A 21,332-nucleotide genomic window follows, 5' to 3' on the forward strand; every position below is an offset into this window, starting at 1 on the left:
TTCAGTCGCAAAGAAATTATGTTTTTTGAGAAAAACATTCCAGGATTTTTCTCTATATAGTGGACATCTATGGTTTAAAGGTCTAAACTGCAGTTTCAAAGCAGCTTCAAAGGGCTCTACACAATCCAAGCTGAGAAATAAGGGTCTTGTAGAGCCCTTTGAAACTGCAATTTGGAAGTTCAAACCATTGGGAACCATAGAAGTCCACTATATAGAGAAAAATCATGGAATGTTTTCTTCAAAAACCTTTATTTATTTTGCATCTTAGATGACATGGGGGTGAGTAAACTATCAGGAAATGTTTATCCTGCAAGTGAACTAATCCATTAATTCACACTTAAAATGGCTAGTTCATTAACTTAACCTCATGTTGTATTTAAAGGATTAGTTCACTTCCAGAACCAAAATTTACAGATAATGTACTCACCCCCTTGTCATCCAAGATGTTCATGTCTTTCTTTCTTCAGTCGTAAAGTAATTGTTTTTTGGGGAAAACATTTCAGGATTTCTCTCCATGTAATGAACTTCTATGGTGCCCCGAAATGTGAACCTCCAAAATGCAGTTTAAATGCAACAATCTTTTTTTTTTTTTTTTTTTTTTAATTACGATTTATATTTACTATATACAATTTATATTTATTATATATACTTTTTAACCGTTTTAAGCTTGTCTTGTCTAGCTCTGTGTGAACAGTGTTTTTTTCCCGGTCATGACAGTTAGGGTACATCTAAAAACTCCCATCTCATTATGTCTTCAAACTTCAAAAATGCCATACATCGCTGCAGAAGTATCAATCCAGAGTTTAAGTGAACATGCAAAGAAGATCAAACACCCTTTACAAAAAAAAGGTAAAACAGCGATGTAGGACGATTTTTTAAGTTGGAGGAGAAAATGAGATGGGAGTTTTTAGACGTACCCTAACTGTCATGACCAGAAAAAAATGGCGTTCACACAGAGCTAGACAAGACGAGCGTTTAAAGTTAAAAAGTATATAAATTGTCTTTTTTTTTGGAAAATAACCAATCGTTTTACTAGATAAGGCCCTTCTTCCTCAGCTAGGATAATTTAGAGCTGCATTTAAACTGCATTTTGGAAGTTCAAATTTGGGGGCACCATAGAAGTCCATTACATGAAGAGAAATCCTAAAATGTTTTCCTCAAAAAACAATTTCTTTACGACTGAAGAAAGAAAGATATGAACATCTTGTATGACAAGGGGGTCAGTAAATTATCTGTGAATTTTTGTTCTGGAAGTGAACTAATCCTTTAACCTCAACACAGAAAATGATACTTTGAACAATAATGAAATTTACTATAAAAATGTATTTTGTTGCCACTATATATTTACATGCCGTATCTAACAACAGCACATTTATTTTTGTTCATTTTTCAGAGACAACAACTAAAAGCCCAGACGCAGTGGCTAGCAGTCTTCTGAATCAAACACAGAATGTGGGATCTTTAAACTCAACTGAGGTGAATCAGCTGGTCAACCAGCTAGAGAATCTTATTTCTGCACCCAACATTAGTGTGGATCTAGGCCGAACAGTGCTGTCCGTCATCAACAACTTTTTAAACAGCTCTTCAGCTGCTCTGGCTGACTCCTCTAACCGGTGAGATACACTTGCCACGCAAGCATTCAGTTCAAGCATTCAAACTTGAAATGTTGTATGCAAATAATGTATTGTGCTTTGTAGATTAATCAAAGCTGTGGACAGTTTGGCTCTGAAACTTGTGATTCGGGACCAGACTGAGAACATTGCATTTGATTCACTCGCTTTGACCGTGACCAAAGTTGATGGGAGCAACTTTCGGACAACATCACTCTCAATTGCAGATCCGTCAAACCCACAGGTAATAACAACTGAGGTCCAAAGCAATCCAAGTAATATCTTAAATGTTTCTGGAAGTCACACTCGAAATTTGTTTTTTATACTTCCATTTATACAGATCACAAAAGGACTTCAAAGACAAGTCAGGGCAGTGGAAAGTTCCACCCCCTTGGCCAAAATAACACTACCTGCATCTCTGACAGAGAGCCTCAGTATGGAAGAAAAGAAGATGGCCTCTAGAGTCCAGTTCACCTTCTTTCAGAAAAGCACATTTTTTCAGGTAAAACTGGGTTGGTTTGTATCTTCGTATATTTAAGGTGGAAGCACAGGCCTTCATCAGATATCAAGAACAATGATTGTACATAACATTTTCAGAAAACCAATTGCCAATTTAATTACCATGCATTTAAGCTTCAAATAAGATGCAAGAGCACCCCAGCCTAACCAGATAACATTTTTAGAAATAAAGCTTGCAGATGTGAATCTGTCTCTTCAGTTCATTCTTTGATTTCACATCTATCTACAGGATAAAACCCTGAGTCAACAGGAGCTGAACAGCCACATTCTGGGCTCTAGTGTGGCTAACCTGTCAATCAAAAACCTGAGGGAGAATGTTGAGTTTACTCTGAGGAATAAGAAGCCTGTGGTGTGTTTGCTTACATATTGTACATCATATCTCAATGCCAGTTGAATCCTGTCTGATCTATCTCTTCCTCAACTCCTTTCCCACAGGGGAACCTTAATGCTTCCTGTGTTTTCTGGGACTTTGACAAAAACGGTGAGATTACACAACTCTAGGAACTCTCAAGAAACTCTTAGGCATAATGAAATGTGTGATTTCTTAATTAATGTCTTTTAATTCCTATGTGTTTTGGATTTTCTAGGAGGTTCAGGAGGCTGGAATCGCAACGGCTGCTATGTCAAGAATAGCAGCACTGAGAATGAAACCGTTTGCAGCTGCAATCACCTGACAAGCTTTGCTGTACTACTGGTAAATATGTCAGCATGTGTGATCTTTTAAAAAATGAACATTTCATTTCTTTCAAGTCTGAAAGACTTCTGATATTCCTTTACTTATTCTTTAAACATTTTTATATCTGTCAGGAATACACACAAATATACTGTATAGTATGTACTAAAGTTTGGGGTTGGTAAGATAAAAGTCTCTTATGCTCACCCAGGCTGCATTTATTTGATCAAAACTAGTAAAATCAGTGACATTGTGAAATACAGTTGAGGTCAAAAGTTTACATACACTTTGCAGAAATTTTACTTATTTTAACAAAATAAGAGGGATCACAAAAAATGCATGTTTTTTTTTAATTCTGACCTGAATAAGATATTTCACAAGGTATTTACATATAGTCCACAACAGAAATAATAGCTGAATTTATAAAAATGACGCTATTCAAAAGTTTACACCCCCTTGATTCTTAAAACTGTGCTGTTACCTGAATGATCCACAGCTGTTTTTTTGTTTAGTGATAGTTGTCCATGAGTCCCTTGTTTCCCCCTAAACAGTGCCCACTGTTCTTAAAAATCCTTCAGGTACCACAGATTTTTTTCGTTTATTTGAACCCTTTCCAACAATGACTGTATGATTTTGAGATCCATCTTTTCACACTGAGGACAACTGAGGGACTCATATGCAACTATTACAGAAGGTTCAAACACTCACTGATGCTTCAGAAGGAAACACGATGCATGAAGAGTCGGGGTGTACATTTATCTTATTTTGCCTAAAAGTACTGCCCTTCAGAAGCTACAGAAGATACTTGCATGTTTGCCATTTAGTTTTCAAGTTTTTACTCCCCACCTCTTAATGCATTGTGTTACCTTCTGAATCATCAGTGAGCGTTTGAACCTTCTATAATAGTCGCATATGAGTCCCTCAGTCAAAATCATACAGTCATTGTTGAAATATCTTATTCAGGTCAGTACTAATTAAAAAATAACATAGATTTTTATGATCCCTGTTTTTTTTTTTTTTTTTTTTTTGGTTTAAAAAAAAAACACATTTTGCAGATTCTGCAAGGTGAAAGTAAACTTTTGACCTCAGCTGTTATTACTGTTTAAACAACCATTTTCAATTTTAATATATTTTGATATAGGTAATTTATTCATGTGATGGTAAAGCTGAATTTTCAGCATCATTACTCCAGTCTTCAGTCTTCTCACATCAGAAATCATTTTAATATGCTGATTTGGTGCTTAAGACACATTTCTTATTATTATCAATGTTGAAAACAATGTTAGAAATTAGATTTTTTTTTTTTTTTTAGGATTGTTTGAATAGAATGTTCAGCTTATTTAAAATACAAATATTTTGGAATACAAGTAAATTTTGATTTGTTCTTGCTGAACAAGTTTTAATTTTTATGCATTAGCTATGCATTACACATTTCTGGAATTGTTCTATAATGTTCTTATTAATTATTATGCAACTTGTTTTGTCTTCAAAGGACATTAGCCAGGAAGGCATAAAAGACCGTACACAGGCCACCATCCTTACCTTCATCACTTACATCGGATGTGGGGTGTCTGCCATCTTCCTTTCGGTTACTCTGCTCACCTATCTCGCGTTTGAGTGAGTAACATCCTTCTTCTCAGTATTTATAAACCCTAAAATAATCAAAATTATTGTTAACGTAAACAAAAAACGTAACTTCCATCTGTAATTCCCAAATAACATTTATTTACCCATTTCTTCTGTTTAATTTCAGAAAAATCCGCCACGACATCCCTTCGAAGATCTTGATCCATTTGTGTTTTGCCCTGCTCTTTCTCAACCTGGCGTTCTTGTTGGACTCGTGGCTGGCGCTGTACACAGATGCTGTGGGTCTGTGCATTTCCACAGCCTTCTTCCTGCACTACTTCCTGTTGGTCTCCTTCACCTGGATGGGGCTGGAGGCTCTGCATATGTACCTGGCCATCGTCAAAGTCTTCAACAACTTCATGTCCAAATACATGCTAAAGTTCTCCCTGATTGGCTGGGGTGAGTTCAGCTGCTAAATTAGCCATATGGTTTGTGGCTGTAGACAATTGCTGATTTGTGACCCTTCACCACAAAACCAATCAATTTTTTTTTTTCAGTTTTTTTGAAACTGAGATTTATACATCATATGAAAGCTGAATATATAACCATTGATGTATGGTTTATTAGGATAGGACAATATCTGGCCGAGATACAACTATTGGAAAATCTGAAATCTGAGGGTGCAAAAAAATTGAAGAAAATCGCCTTTAAAGTTGTCTAAATGAAGTTCTTAGCAATGCATATTGCTAATTAAAAATTAAGTTTTGATGTATTTATGGTAGAAAATGTACAAAATATCTTCATGGAACATGATCTTAATATTGTAATGATTTTTGGCATAAAAGAAAAATCGATCATTTTGACCCATACAGTGTATTTTTGGCTACCGCTACAAATATACCTGTGCTACTTAAGACCGATTTTGTGGTCAAGAGTCACATTTAATATTGTGATGTGTTATTGCAGGAATCCCTTTGGTTGTCGTCATTATTGTGATTGCGATAAGCAAAGACAACTATGGCCTCATAAGCTATGGAAATTTTTCTGATGGAACTACAGATGATTTGTAAGTATTCAGCTCATTTAAAAGCATCAGTTTTTATTACGGTCAGTAATTGCTCCTAACGTTTCTATATTTTCCACTTTTAGTTGTTGGCTGAAGAATAAAATAGCATTCTACGTGGCTGTTGTGGCGTACTTCTGCGTCATATTTGTGTGGAACCTGGGTATGTTTGTGGTTGTGATGATCCATCTGAGACGAATCAAGCAGCGAAACCCTCACAATAATCAGTACCGCAGCAGTGTGCAAGACCTTCGTAGCATTGCAGGACTGACTTTCCTGCTCGGTCTTACATGGGGCTTTGCCTTCTTCGCCTGGGGACCTGTCAACTTGGCCTTTATGTACCTGTTTGCCATCTTCAATTCCCTACAGGGTGAGAAACACTGTTATGTATTTTGTTTTATGCAAAAATTAACAGATTTGGAAGAATTTGTAATGACAAAGTTGGGGTCAAAAGTTTACATCCCCCTTTCAGAATCTGCTAAATGTTAATTATTTTACCGAAATAAGAGGGATCATACAAAATGCATGTTATTGTTTTTTTAGTACTGACCTGAATAAGATATTTCACATAAAAGATGTTTACATACAGTCCACAAGATAAAATAATAGTTGAATATATAAAAATGATCCAGTTCAAAAGTTTACATACGCTTGATTCTTAATACCATGTTGTTACTTGAATGATCCACAGCTGTGTGTGTTTTTTTTTTTTAGTGATAGTTGTTCATGAATCCCTTGTTTCCCCTGAACAGTTAGGGTTCCCACAAATTGTTCAGGTCCCATAAATTTTGGTTTTCCAGCATTTTCATGTATTTGAACCCTTTCCAACAAAGACTGTTTGATTTGAGATCCATCTTTTCACACTGAGGACAACTGAGGGACTCATATGCAACTATTACAGAAGGTTCAAACACTCACTGATGCTTCAGAAAGAAAAACAGTTCATTAACAGCTGGGGGTGAAAACTTTTGAACAGAATGAAGATTTGTACATTTTTCTTATTTTGCCTAAATATCATATTTTTTCATTTAGCAATGACCTTCTACTGAAGGCTCAGAAGATGTTACATGTTTCCCAGAAGACAAAACAAGATAAATTTACCCTGATCTTCAAATTTAGAAAGTTTTCACCCCCCCGGCTCTTAATGCATTGTTTTTCCTTCTGAAGCATCAGTGAGAGTTTGAACCTTCTGTAATAGTTATATATGAGTCCCTCAGTTGTCCTCAGTGTGAAAAGATGAATCTCAAAATCAAACAGTCATTGTTAACTGCCAAACAAGGGACTCATGAACAACTATCACTAAACAAAAAACACAGCTGTGGATCATTCAGGTAACAACACAGTATTAAGAATCAAGCGTATGTAAACTTTTGCACCGGGTCATTTTTATAAATTCAACTATTATTTTCTCTCGTGGACTATATGTAAACATCTTTTATGTGAAATATTGTATTCAGGTCAGTACTAAATAAAACAACATGCATTTTGTATGATCCCTCTTGTTTTGGTAAAATAATGAACATTTTGCAGATTCTGAAACGGGGGATGTAAACTTTTGACCTCAACTGTAACTACCTTGATTGCTTGATTTAAAAAAGGTTCTTTTATCTTGTTCTCATTCTCTCTCAGGATTTTTCATTTTTATTTTCCACTGCGCACTGAAGGAAAATGTCCGTAAACAGTGGAGAATGTACCTCTGCTGTGGCAGTTTACGACTGGCTGAAAATTCAGGTATGGCCACATTATTAACCAAACTACAAACTAGCTGCATGTTACCTTTAATCGAAATTTCATGGGTGTCTCCTCTCAATCTCTCAATCCACAGAGTGGAGTCGGACACAGAGCAACCACACTAAAAAGACTTCGATTATGACGGCAGATTCGGGGTCCAACAGTGTACCGCGAAGCTCAGTGAGCAGCGACGACTCAGTGCCGTCCCAAGGCATCGGTCAGTTCTGGGAAGAAATGCATGGGTACAAATGCATTTTATACAAGTCAAGAATATTTTTAACTCTGTAATTTCACATTACAGGCTCACCGTTGGACGACAGTGCGATCATGTCAGAGGAAGCAAATGACGACGTGATCTTCAACGAGATGAACAGTCAAACCCGTTCACGACTCAGATCTGAATAGTTTTTAGGGAGGATTATAAACCCAGACAGGACAATAGGTGAAGAAACAAATCATTAAATAATGTTTCTGTCATTCCTGAATAAAAAAATGTATTACTAAGATGAGAATCTAGTGGTTCAAAATTTCTTTATAGCCAGAGGTGAACAGCAAGAGCATGTCAAGAGTCTTTTTTTTTTTTTTTAGCAAACAGTATTAAAAACCTCTTCTGAAAATTTTAAATGTTTTATAATTGATGAAGGACTACATTTAAAATGAAGGAAAAAAGAGGGGGATTTCTCTTTTGTGTCTTAAATTCTGTCTTAAAAACCATATTAATCTGTCAGACGTTTTGTAGTAAGACTGAGATATGTCCGGTTGTCCATTTAGTTGTTTATTTGTTTTACATAGTCACATTTTATAGTCATTCTCAGTTTTCTCACATGAGGAGATATGGAATAAATATACTAATGTATCCAAAATGTTACATGTAATCAAATTTGCTTTCTGTGTACTGCACAATACAGCATTTGTCTTTAAAATGTACATTATTTTTGAGTAGTATAAGGGTTCTGTTTAGCTAAAAAAAGTGGTACTTGTATGGTTTATCATGTTTTATATATTTCTTTTTTATAATTATGTAGTTTTATGTATTTATGTATATTTTAGGTAGTGTTACGAACCTGAGATTCTAACATAATAAATAATTTATTATTCTTTTTGTCTATGACGCATTTTTTGTGTGTGAGAGTTTGGATTCCATCACCGTGGCATGTGACCACATGTAAGCGGCCAAAGTGTATGAAAGTCTTATAAACTCCAAGCAAACCAGTTTTCTGGATTACATTCTCTTTTGCTCAGGAGTAGATGCTCCAGTAGATGATATTGAAGAGAAAGTATGCCAAAGGAAAGAATATTCTGGAATAGGAGTCGATCTTGTAACTGTTGTTCATGATATGGTTGACGCTTTGGCGGATAGAACGCCGCCGACGGAGACGCGTGCCCAGGACGGGAGGGAGGTCGGGCGTTGTGGAGTTCTGGGAGGACATGCACGGGTCCGTGTTTAGGTCAGACAGTGGAAACATGCTGAGCTCTATGTCCTGGTCATGGAAACAGCCATCAAACGCCATGGCTTGAGATGCATCGTATCCCGAGAGCTGTAGGAGAAAAAAAAATTCACTTTTTGTAGAATTAATATACCAAAAATAATAAAGGTTCAGTTCACTTCCAGAATAAAAATTTCCTGATCATTTACTTACACCATGTCATCTAAGATGTTCATGTCTTTCTTTCTTCAATCAAAAATTAAGGTTTTTGAGGAAAACATTCCAGGATTTTTCTCCATATAGTGGACTTCAATGGGGATCAGTAGGTTGAAGGTCCAAATTGCAGTTTCAATGCAGCTTCAAAGCGCTCTACACGATCCCAGCCGAGGAATAAGGCACTTTTATCTAGCGAAACGCTCAGTCATTGCTAAAAAACATTGCTTTTTAACCACAAATGCTGGTCTTCACGCATTACGCAGTCACGTTAGAAAGGTCAAACACGACGTGGGTGAAAGTAAAAGCTAGTGTTTACAAAGTGAACGTGCAAAGAAAGTCAAACGTCCTTCACAAAAAAAAGTAAAACAGTGATGCTGGACAATTTTGAAATTGGAGGACAAAATGAGATTGAACCTACCTTTTTGAACCGGAGTACACAAATGAATAACTAACCACACATGAGCTTTCCAACGTGATTGCGTAATGCGTCAAGCTAGTCCAATATGAGCATTTGTGGTTAAAATCTATAAATCTTCCTTTTTTTGACCGATCATTTCGCTAGATAAGAACACTTATTTGTCAGCTGGGATCATGTAGAGCCCTTTGAAGCTGCATTGAAACTGCAGTTTGGATCTTCAACCTGTTGGCTTCCACTGAAGTCCACTATATGGAGAAAAATCCTGTAATGTTTTCTTCAAAAACCTTAATTTACTTTTTTTTTTTTTTTTTTGGCACATGGCAGAGGTCTGATGAACAAGGTCCAGTGACATTTGATGCTATTGAGGTCCACAAGGGCCATATTTGATTTGAGAGCAGCAATGGAGATATTAATTATTTAAATCAAGATTACCCATGAATAATCACTCAAATTTAGTTCCGTTCACAAACAGCTATCATACAGGTTAAGAACTATATAGCACATGATTAATATGGATTACTCTTTTTTTTTTTTCACTTTACAGTGTTAATAATAAAAATAATTAATTCATTTAAAAGCATTTTTATGCTAGCTTAAGACCACTTTTCTAATTTATTGAGCTATTACAATATTTGATCAACAGGGGGTGACATTTTGATATTTTTCTGTTTTCTCTTGGTTATGTGCAGAGAATGCATCATTACAAGTTTAGAGTGTATAAACTCAGAATCTTTGACCTTTAATTGCTTGAGTTTCTTCATTTCCTCCTTAGTAGTGAAGTAGTTGACGGCTGCGTACTCGATGACGGACAGAAACACAAACAGGAAGCTGGTCCACAAATAGATGTCCACCGCTTTCACATAGGACACCTGAGGCATGGACGCTGACACTCCCGTAATTATGGTGGACATAGTCAACACTGTAGTGATGCCTGGATTGAACAAACATGCAGAAATACACATCTCTGTAAACCGAAATCCAGTAATTTCAGTAAAAATCCACACAGTTGGTAATTTTGATTCACGTCAATAGATTTCCCCTCAAGTTGTCCACGCTGACCAGCAGAAAGCTGCTTGGTTTGAACATGACTTCTGTGTGAGCTATGTTTTAAAACATAACTGACACTGGATAATTGACATTTTTGGCCCAAGAAATTCTGCTCATGTGACTGCACCTGATAAAATCATTTTTTGCTACAAAATGCAGTGCTATCTAGATTAACATGCTTGTTGATTTTTCCCAACCAATCAGATTTTATGGCTAGGCCAGGCCTAAATCACCAGCAACAAGTGTAAAAGAAAAAACTGTGAAACTTCTGTAACACTATCACTAACAATCACAGCCAATCAGAACATGTTATGACGGATGTTGGACCAATGAGATTTCACAGTGGGCGGAGCTACCCAGTGTGGAGCCACATTAATAGGCTATGTGCACACAGCAGCAGATTAAACAGGTCAGTTCTGTTTTCGTGTGAAAAATAATTGTGTTTATGCTGTTTGGTTATAGAGTGGCAAATGCGTTTTCTGTTTATGTTGACTCAGGACCATGTCCTGCTTGGCTAAATCACATTTGTGCAGGCTTGTTCCTAATCACTTTGGGGAAAACATTACGACTTTGTTTACTAAAACCTTCGCCACACTGGGCTGAAGTCCATCAGCATTAAAAATAAAGCTTCCAAAAGAGGGTTTCACAGCGATACCATTGGACAGGTGTTACGCACCAAGCGAAACACGGGCTGGTACTGCCCGCCTGTCGATCCAAAAAGACACCCAGGACAGCACCACCATCAGCATTGTAGGAAAATATGTTTGCAGCATGAAGAAGAATATGTGTCTTCTGAGGATGAAATTGATGTAGAGCCTGTTGTACCAGCCTGACAGAAACACGTGTAAAGCCAGGACTTAATAATGACCTACTGGTATATTAACAAGTACAAGAAGATAAGATTTGTCAGAGTATGAATACACAGAAGGAGAGAAAAAAGCGTGCCGTACCTGTGCTGCTGTACAGCGCCAGACCGTGTGAGGGGTGAAACTCTTCAATGAAAAACTGAGAGAGGGCAATCTCATCTGTCCTCAAAGAGTCATTGCCATTTTTCCAGTACAACATGAGGTCGTTCTCAGCATACGCATCTGAATGGGATACAAGAGCGAAGCCAAAAGATAAAGAAAAGAGGCAAAAGAAAGTCCACCCTGTTTATTTCATGGTCACTCACATGGATCATTTGAAGTGTGCTATTATGGCACCATTTTATTCATGTTGTGGATTCAAACAGCATTTGTGGCATAATGTTGGTTTCAGAAAAAAATAATTTCAAATCAGTCAAATTAAATTCAAAATGGACAGTTGTAGCAAGGCACATAAAATAAAATTAAATGGGTCCATGGGTTTAAAAGTAGTCTGGATAAATATAGCTATTTATAGATGTCATTTGTGACCCTGGATCACAAAACCAGTTATAAGGGTCATTTTTTCAAAATTGAGAATTTATACATCATATGAAAGCTGAATAAATAAGCTTTCTGTTGATGTATGGTTTGTTATGATAGGACAATATTTGGCCGAGATACAACTATTTAAAAATCAGAAATCTGAGGGTGCAAAAAAAATCAAAATATTAAGAAAATTGCCTTTAAAGTTCTTCAAATGATGTTCTTAACGATGTATATGACTAATCAAAAATTACGTTTTCATACATTTACAGTAGGAATTTTACAAAATATCTTTATGGAACATGATCTTTACTTAATTTCCTAATGATTTTTGCCATAAAAGAAAAATCAATAATTTTGACCCATACAATGTATTTTGGGCTATTGCTACAAATAAACCCCAGCGATTTAAGACTGGTTTTGTGGTCCAGGGTCACATTTTATAAGCATTTGCCAACCATTACCATTATTTTACAGTTTAAATGGCGTCTAAAAAAGCTGCAAATTTTTTTAGGGTCATTCTGTGTCAACCAGATGTCCCACCAAAAATGAAGAAGAAAGTCAAAGTATTAAATGTCATCGCTATATATTTATTGAGTAATCCAGAGTTTTGTAGTAGGAGGTCAAAATGACAAATTTCACCTGAGATTCAGAGCCAAATTACAGGAGGATAAAAATGACTTTAGAAAGATGGCAGCATTATTATATTTTTATGCATAAATTGGTAGGTCTGTTGGTGAAATCAATTGACATTAGCTATCTTTGTTGCACAATGTGCCAGTGGTGACTATTCAAAAAAGGGGAAAAAGCACTTTTCAATGTTATTTCTCCATTTTTTCTAAATTTAACAATTTACTCTTGTAGCCACATTGAAATTACAATATCTCTGGAACGGAACCTTACAGGGCCTTAAAAATGAAAATGCCAAAAGGAAAGTTTGTTAAGACCCAAAATCTAAAAGCTCTTTGAGATATTCTTAAAACTTCTTGAGTTACAGGCATGCAAACTTTGGAGAAAGAAACAGGAAAAATGCTTTTCCGCCCATTTCTGAATGGCTACCATTGGTATATAACACAACAAAGTTTGCTAACGTCAACAGATTTTACTAATAGACCTACCAATCTCTGATGGTGCCAATCAGCAATGATGCTGCCATCTTTTTTAAGTCATTTTTACGCCCCTGTAATTTGGCTCTGAATCTCAGGTGAAAATTGTCATTTTGACCCCCCCTCTACAAAATAGGTGATTACTCAGTAAATATACATCCGTGACAATCAGTTTTTCGGCTTTCATCATTATGCATTTTTAAAACATGTAAAAATATTGATAAAATCAAAAAAATTGAGCCAGGGAACTTGAAACTGAACTGAAATTTGGTTGATTTGACACCCTTTGATAAAATGATCCACAATAGCCATGTTTTCCCAACCTGTAAAATATCAGCTAAAAAAAAAGAAACAATGTAGGTGGGACTCAATAAAAATTACACAAGAACTGAAGATGTTTCTAGGTGGACACGCACAGCTCTCCAATTCCAGGGAACAGTTTTGAGTGTCCAGTGGGAATCTACTGAAGTCCATTGAGCACAGAGAAGTAACTGTAATCCTACAATAAAGAGAATATTCGATTATTAAAACATTACATATGAAGGAAATTAATCATTAGAGGTAGCAATCATCTACCTGACGCTGTAAAGGATGTTGCCGTCTGGGTAAACCCTCAGCATTATGTTTTCCATGGTGGTATCATGAATAAAGGAACGTTTGGAATGCACAAAAAAAGACATCAGGCTTCCAGATCTTCTTTACCAGCCGACCGTCAAATGTGCGGCTCAGATTGTTACTGGAGGGAAAAGCCAACCGTTCATCCTTCCAATAATGCCTCAGGTACAGGGTCATCGTGAAGTCCTGAAAGAGACCTTTAGATTTTACTGACCTTATGGATAAATATGATTAAGGCCAACAGTGGAGGGAGTGACTGGTATTTTGGTGCAAAAAAATGGTTTTGACATATACCAGGAAGACCTTTTATATTGCTGTCAGAAGACCAACATTTTTTGAATTTTGTAAACACTGAGCAATTTCACAAAGAACACTTTCATATATAGGATTAGGAACTGAAAACTGGTTTGTTTTCAACTTACTGAAATAATCTCAATGTCTTAAAAGGATAGTTCCACCAAAAATAAAAATTCGGTCGTTAATTACTCACTCTCACCTTGATTCATCTTTAAAACACAAATTAAGATATTTTTTATGAAATCTGAGAGCTTTCTGGCCCTGCATAGACAGAAGTGCAACTGACACGTTCAAGACACAGAAAGGTACTTAGTACATTGTTAAAATAGTCCATGTGACATCAGTGGTTCAACCATAATGTCATGAAGCTATGAGAGAGCTCTCGGATTTTATCAAAAATAACTTATTTATGTTCAAAAGATGAAAAAAGGTCTTGGAACGACATGAGGGTGAGTAATTAATGACAGAATTTTCATTTTTGGGTGAACTATCCCTTTAATTCCGAGTATATATTCAAACTTAGTGCTAACAGAATCCTTGATGGAACTGTTAAAGGAACAGAGAAAAAGAGAATGTAGACTTTTACCATGTTTACTTCAGAGATGCTGTCTATACTCTCCACCTGGACATCAATGCCCACAGGGATTGCAGATCCTGCAGAACAGAAGACACAATGCATATGCATGCAATACAACTGGCAATGCCTTTGATATCAACTTAGAGAGAAACCGCCGCCGATGCTCCAACAGAGAGAACATATGGAGCTCAAAATGTTACTCTAATCCTGTTTGTCCCATCATTAATTAACAGTGGTTCACTGAGTGAACACTACAGCATCCAACGCCTGGTTCCACTTCTCAAACTTCTTCAGTCATGTAAAAGAAAGTCTAATCTGTCTTATCTAAACCTCATCTATCTCTTCCTCCTCCTGCTTCCTCTTTTACAGTTAAAGGGGTCATCGGATGCCAAGTTCACTTTTACATGTTATTTGAACATTGATGTGTGTTGGCAGTGTATGTACAAATCTACCCTATAATGATAAAAATCCATGCAGTGGTTTTTAATTAATCTGTAAAAATAGTATTCTCTTTTTCAAATCAAGCCATTCTCAGATCTCAGAGGCCGCTCCCACAATAGTTGATTGACATGAGCGTTTTACCTCAGATCAGCTGTAACAGTCCAACCTCTGTTTCGATGCAGGAGCAGGGCTGTAAGTTAGACAAGAATATCTCCGATTGAGCGATTGAGATGTTGTGTTGCTGGATGTAATAATGAACGTAGTGGTCTTCATTTACTCCCGACATCTGAGCCGCTGAAGATGCAGTAGATTACGTTTGTTTGTGAAGGAAATGCGCCTCCCGATCTACATATATCCGTCTATGTTCGTGCGAATCATTCATGATTCAGCTTCACTTACAGCAGAAGTGAGTATAAGGTGTTTTTTTTATTAATCTTCGCGATTGCCTTTTTCTAATAATGTGCCAGTTAGCAAGTTTAGCGGCTAAATGTGGCTAAAGTAAACAGGCTCGTCTCTCCACAGAGAGAAGAGAGGGACGGGGCGAGCAGAGCTCACCTGCATTTAAAGCAGCCTCGACCAGAATGAGATGATTTTTGCAGAGCTGATTTTGGCAAGGTAAAAAGGGTGTTGTTTTACATAACCACTGAGAATTTTTAACCAAAATATATTATAGACTTTTCATCAAGACCCTAAAGAATCATATCAACTTGTGGAAAATGGGCATCCGATGACCCCTTTAAAGCACTGGCAGATTAAAGCGCCGCTCTGCTGGTTGAAGGGAATAATTACAGTTCAGAGTTTTAATGTGCTGTGAAATATTATTTAGGGGTTAGATGAGACCAGATAAGGGATTTAAAGGGATAGTTCACCCAAAAATGAGAATTCTGTCATTAATTACTCACCTTCACGTCGTTCCAAACCCATAAGACCTTCGTTCATCTTTAAAGCACAGATTGAGATATTTTTGATGAAATCCAGATCTTTCTGACCCTGCATAGACAGCAATGCAACTGCCACGTTCAAGGCCCAGAAAGGTAGTAAGGACATCAATAAAATAGTCTATGTGACTTTTATGATGCTACGAGAATACTTTTTGTATGCAAAGAAAACAATAATAATGACTTCATTTGACAATTTCTTCTCTTCCATGACAGTCTTTGATATACGTTCACAAGAGTATCTGATGTCACATGGATTATTTTAACAATGTCCTTACTACCTTTCTGGGTCCTGAACATGTCAGTTGCGTTGCTGTCCATGCAGGGTGAGAAAGCTCTCAGATTTCATCAAAAATATCTTAATTTGTGTTTCAAAGATGAATGAAGGACTTACAGGTTTGAAATGACATAAGGATGAGTAATTAATGACAGAATTTCATTTTGAACTATTCCTTTAACACTGTTAAGAAGAAAAGTGTTCAAATATTTGTGAAAATGGTCTATGAGTGGCACCTTGCACTTTTCCATCTGTTTTAACAGACCTGGGATGTAATCCAGATTACTGTCCACCAAAGCACATCTGTGTCCTCAACACCATTGTCTAATTTGTGTTTTACACAATCTGGGTCATGTCTGAATTTAGGACCACACTCGCCGTGTTAAAGTCACCTCTGTCCGCTTTCCCTCTGCCCTCTAACGTGGCGTAATGGTGCGGCCCATTTCTAATGAGTTTTTTTTTTTAAAAAAGAACAGTGTGTGATTTCAGGATCAAGTTGAAAACTGATAATTGGAGCACACAAACAGTGCTACCTGACCTCCGAATCCAGGCCTCATGGCAAAGTCATGGTCTTCGATTCTTAGCAGCTGTTCAGTTTTGATCAGGAGGGACTTAGTGCTGTCCTTTCTCTTTAATTTGTAGTCAATCCGTCTGAAAAATGAGTAAAATGGGTCAGGAGACAAACACACACACAGGCCATTAATGCACTTCTGACCTGACTCTTGCATTCCAGAGAACTAAAACATGTTTTAATCAGTTTCCATGTCAGAAAGTTACCCTAAACATCTGCCTCAGTGCTTTAGCATCTGTAATGTAAAATAATTACTCAGCCATTAGAGGAACGATTTATAAAAAGCAGCTTGTCATACAACAACAGTTGTGAGCGCCAGGTTGTGAATATGAGCTACGCTTTGGAGCGGTTCCAGAAGCCTCCTGAGGAAGCTGTTTTGTGATCCCCAAGAGATGAGACATGAAATATGGCAAAAAAAACACAGCAGTAACTAGTGAAGGTCAGTCGTAGACATACAATGTTCCGCCTAACATAGCCTTTCCGCCTGCGTGCTTTAATTGAAAGCCCCAATATACTGTCAATCATGCTGTGCTCATTACATGGCAATGTTAATTGCACACTGAAGTGCAATTACAAAATTAAACCTCAAACTGAATACAGAACCACACAAGCACTCATTACGCAATCATGCAAACAAAAACACAACACAGGACTAATGACACAATGCATGCTGCTATACACTGTGGTGGTTATCTGAAAAATGAAAGTAAAACATATATATATATAAAAAAATGAATTTATTTAATAGGTAAATGTATCATTTTAACCTTCTGTTAATCTGTAGTTCAGCTTTCAACGCAATGACACATTATGCATTAACAAAAACAAACCTGGCTGACACCGTAAAAAGGCTTTTTAGGAAACTGCAGGTGTGACTTTAATGCCAAACAGCCGTTTGGCTGCTCTCCATTCTCCACTATGAAAGGAAAAACCGGATGATGGCACCAGGATGGATTTAATTACAGAATGAAAGAATATTCTCACTCCTGATGTTGTGTGTGACTCATTATTTGTGGTAATATACAACCACCAACAATAGATTAAAGCCACACTTTATTTCTCATGTAGACAGATATCATGGAGACAATTCAATAATTCACATTTTTGAACAGTAAGATTTTTGATGTTTTTTAAATAAGTATCTTCTGCTCACCAAGCTTGCATTTATTTCATCCAAAGTACAGCAAAAACAGTAAAATTTTGAAATATTTTTACTATTTAAAATAATTGTTTTCTATTTGAATTGCTTTTAAAATGTAATTTATTTCTGATTTCAAAGCTGAATTTTTAGCATCTACAATCACATGATCCTTCAGAAATCATTTTAATATTTTGATTTTCTGTTCAAAAAACATTTTTTATTATTATCATTATGTTGAAAACAGCTGAGTAGATTTTTTCAGGTTGCTTTGATAAATAGAAAGATCAGAAGAACGGCATTTATCTAAAATAAAAATCTTTTCTAACATTATAAAAGCATCCTTGCTAAATAAAAGTATTAATTTGTATAATTTGTTTAACAAAATTATACTGACTCCAAGCTTTTTGAATGGTATAGTGTTTAATGTTACAAAAGCTTTTTATTTTTTGATAAATGTTAATCTTTGGATTTTTCTATCCATCAAAGAATCCTGAAAAAAAAGTACTCAACTGTTTTAAATATTGATGATAATAATAATAATAAAAATGTTTCTAAAAAAAACAGCAAATCAGCATTAGAATGATTTCTGAAGGATCATGTTACACTAAAGACTGGAGTAATGATGCTGAAAATTTAGCTTTAAAATCACAGGAATAAATTACATTCTAAAATATATATTCGAATAGAAAGCAGTTATTTTAAATAGTAAAAAAAAAAAATCACAATATTACTGTTTTTTGCTGTACTTCGGGTCAAATAAATACAGACTTCTTTAAAAAACATTAAAAATCTTACTGTTCAAAAACGTTTGACTGGTAGTGTATACAGACATAAAAAACTAATAAAAATTACTTACACTAAAATTAAAGTAAAAACAGAAATTCAATTAAAAAAAATCTAATTCTAAATATTATCAATTTATCTAAAATAATACTGATTCTCACAATCAGAGGCAACTTATCTATCTTGTAATATCCAATATAGCACACCTGAGTGCTTAATCTATGCAACACAGAAACCCTTCAAAACCGGTTCTGGTGTCCTCCAGTCTAATTAAACCCCCTATTTACTCTTTCTTAATTACGGCCCATCTGTTCACACACTGAATCATGCTGGCAAACGACAAACTAGCAACATATTTATGCAGAACTGATCTAATACTGAAGCCCTATTACATGTCTAAAAGAACAAACAAAGCCATTTTTAGGCTTGTTACAACAAACAATACATAAATGTTAATACTAGATGAAGATAAAACAATAAAATTTAATTTACCAAACAGCCTAACAATGTACACTACTGTTCAAAGATTTGGGGTTGGTGAGTTTTTTATATTTTTGAAAGAAGTCTCTTATGCTCACCATGAAGGCTGATTTATTTAATCAAAAACACAGTTATATTGTTACAAAAAAAATGTTTTAAATGTTGTTAAAATGAATTTTCAGCATTATTACTCCAGTTTTCAGTCACATGATCCTTCAGAAATCGTTCTATAATGCTGATTTGCTTCTCAAGAAACAATTATTAATGGTGAAAACAGCTGTGCTGCTTAATATTTTTGTGGAAACCATGATCATTTTTGTCAGAAGTTTTCGATAAATAGAAAGTTCATAAGAACAATGTTTATTATAAACAGAAACCTATGTCTGTGCCGTCACGTTTTTTCCCATCAGTTACTTAGAAAAGCTTACAGACCCCAAACTTTTGAACTAAGTCAAAAGACTTTAAATAATCACTACTCACCCTTTGAATCGGTTTTTGCCATGCTCCGCCAAGTAAACATCCTTGTTTTTCTTCCGGTTTGGATAGGGGTTGTTGAGCAAGGTGACGGGCCAGAGACAAGCAAGGCACAGCAGCCTGAGAATCAGCAAGACCAGCTTCATGACCAGAAATGATAATGCAAAACCTCAACAGAGCCAAGACGGGATGGTTCCTGGGTCCTGGCCATCCCAGGCAAACCTCAGCTGAGAGGGCGCTGGGAAACGTTACGGCGAATGTTCACACGTCTCCCGGTACAATCGTAAATCTGAAATCTAGTTTGTTTGATCATCTTACAGCATATTTTAAGCGTCCATCACTGCATACCTCAGCTGTCTGGTTGCTGTTGTCGACACGCTGATTCGGTGGCGCTTTGTCACCCAAACATAAATCAATAGGAGTTTATTCTTACAGTAATAAAAGAATGACATTAATTCCTCTCAAATCCTCTTATCTGTAGCTGCTGGATCTTCCTTTAACCTACACAGTGGGACGGGACCATCTCTAATCAGGATTTCCACATGCCAGGAGTTATAGCTTTATGCCATTTCTGTTAAGCTTGTCATACCTGTCCACTCGTGTTCATACTTCATTCGCTAAAGCTAAAAGGTGGAAAACATACAAAGCGAACAAATGAGAGACAATAAGATGATCCTAAACGTCCTGTCATTGTCTTCTTGTTCACCTTCTTTCAATAAAACAGCACTGGTATGACAGATGTAGTTATGTGAGAATAAATAGTACAGCACATGAACATTTGAAGGTGGTAGTGCTCGTTCAAAACATTCCATCTGTGTTTTGTGGAATGCCGCTCTGGCATCACCTGATGATCTGCTCCAGTTTCAGGCAGATTCCATCATTAGTTATTATTCTAAAAAGCTCAGGGACTAACCAATCAAATCACATTAACGCAATCAATTACATTACAGAAGCGCAGAGAGAGGGGGAGGGGAGAGAGAGGAAGATAGTAGGATGGACAGATACAAAGAGGGAAAAATTCATAAACCAATCGTGGACTCCCGGTGTCCAGTAATCCCAGTGCATTGCCTAATCTGGTGGATTACGGCCTGATCAGCAGCAGAGACGAGCTACATTATCACAGATACTGTAGCTGCATTAAGTTTGACAGGTTGTCTAACCATATCACAAGAGGAACTTGGCAACATAAAAAGACAGATCACTTCCTGCAATAAAAAAGATGAGTAACCTTGGCCCTTAGTCTCTTGGCACCCAGAAAAAATAAAGAAAGAAATAAATTACATATATAAAATTATATAAAAATATACAACACATTGTTTTGTAAAACATCAAGCATTGCAATAATAATAGCAATTATTAAACAGACAATTATGGGAATATTTCATAAGAATTGTGAGCTGTGATTTTTTCCTAACCCTATTAGTGCCCATTAACCATATTTATTTATCTGTACTGGTGCAGATATGAGGCAAATTATAATGAAAATACTATACATATATATATATATATATATATATATATATACACTACCGTTCAAAAGTTTGGGGTCAGTAAGACTTGTAATAGTCTTTAAAGAAGTCTCTTATGCTCATCAAGGCTGCATTTATTTGATTAAAAATATAGAAAAAAAACAGTAATATTGCAAAATGTTTTTACAATATAAAATAATGTTTTTTATTTTAACATACTTTAAAATAGAATTTATTCCTGTGATGAAAAGCTGAATTTTTATCAGCTGTTACTCCAGTCTTAAGTGTCACATGATCCTTCAGAAATCATTCTAATATGCGGATTTATTATTAGAATGATCAATGTTGGATAATATCAACAGTTGTGCTGCCAAATATTTTTTGGAACCTGTGATTTTTTTTTTTTTTTTTCAGGATTCTTTCATGAATAACAAGTTTAAAAATCACAGTGTTTATTCAAAATATAAATATTTTATAACAATGTAAATTATTTATTATGAACTTT

The 21,332-nt window shown here is 35.9% G+C and overlaps 2 protein-coding genes and 1 long non-coding RNA gene across 10 annotated transcripts in view; 2 read left to right on the forward strand and 1 right to left on the reverse strand.

Moving 5' to 3' along the window:
* adgrg2a (adhesion G protein-coupled receptor G2a) overlaps window positions 1–8,117 on the forward strand; it is a 39,113-nt gene extending 30,996 nt beyond the window's left edge. For 5 of the 8 annotated variants that reach the window (XM_051097864.1, XM_051097863.1, XM_051097867.1 and 2 more), the window contains 13 exons: window positions 1,394–1,613; window positions 1,698–1,854; window positions 1,951–2,112; window positions 2,359–2,478; window positions 2,565–2,610; window positions 2,717–2,823; window positions 4,295–4,419; window positions 4,556–4,827; window positions 5,335–5,434; window positions 5,518–5,801; window positions 7,061–7,162; window positions 7,257–7,379; window positions 7,464–7,607. In XM_051097864.1, the coding sequence (XP_050953821.1) occupies window positions 1,394–1,613; window positions 1,698–1,854; window positions 1,951–2,112; window positions 2,359–2,478; window positions 2,565–2,610; window positions 2,717–2,823; window positions 4,295–4,419; window positions 4,556–4,827; window positions 5,335–5,434; window positions 5,518–5,801; window positions 7,061–7,162; window positions 7,257–7,379; window positions 7,464–7,567 (1,922 nt within the window). In that variant the 3' untranslated portion in view covers window positions 7,568–7,607. Of the gene's footprint in view, window positions 1–1,393; window positions 1,614–1,697; window positions 1,855–1,950; window positions 2,113–2,358; window positions 2,479–2,564; window positions 2,611–2,716; window positions 2,824–4,294; window positions 4,420–4,555; window positions 4,828–5,334; window positions 5,435–5,517; window positions 5,802–7,060; window positions 7,163–7,256; window positions 7,380–7,463 lie in introns of all 8 variants that reach the window. The other 3 variants (XM_051097868.1, XM_051097869.1, XM_051097871.1) reach the window with 1 other exon arrangement.
* Window positions 8,117–19,504, reverse strand: LOC127155565 (gamma-aminobutyric acid receptor subunit rho-3). Its single transcript, XM_051097875.1, is given in 10 exon segments — window positions 8,117–8,700; window positions 9,961–10,154; window positions 10,947–11,099; window positions 11,221–11,358; window positions 13,181–13,263; window positions 13,341–13,438; window positions 13,440–13,565; window positions 14,263–14,330; window positions 16,448–16,560; window positions 19,365–19,504. Coding segments are annotated over 10 exon segments (1,413 nt in total). The 3' UTR covers window positions 8,117–8,400.
* On the forward strand, window positions 10,621–20,097 carry LOC127155567 (uncharacterized). The gene is made up of 3 exons (XR_007825620.1): window positions 10,621–10,679; window positions 19,431–19,633; window positions 19,840–20,097. It is a non-coding gene; the product is annotated as an uncharacterized LOC127155567 (long non-coding RNA).
* The last annotated feature ends 1,235 nt before the right edge of the window (window positions 20,098–21,332 follow it).

Source organism: Labeo rohita, chromosome 24, assembly GCF_022985175.1.
Source record: "Labeo rohita strain BAU-BD-2019 chromosome 24, IGBB_LRoh.1.0, whole genome shotgun sequence".
In the NCBI taxonomy this organism is placed as follows: Eukaryota; Metazoa; Chordata; class Actinopteri; order Cypriniformes; family Cyprinidae; genus Labeo; species Labeo rohita.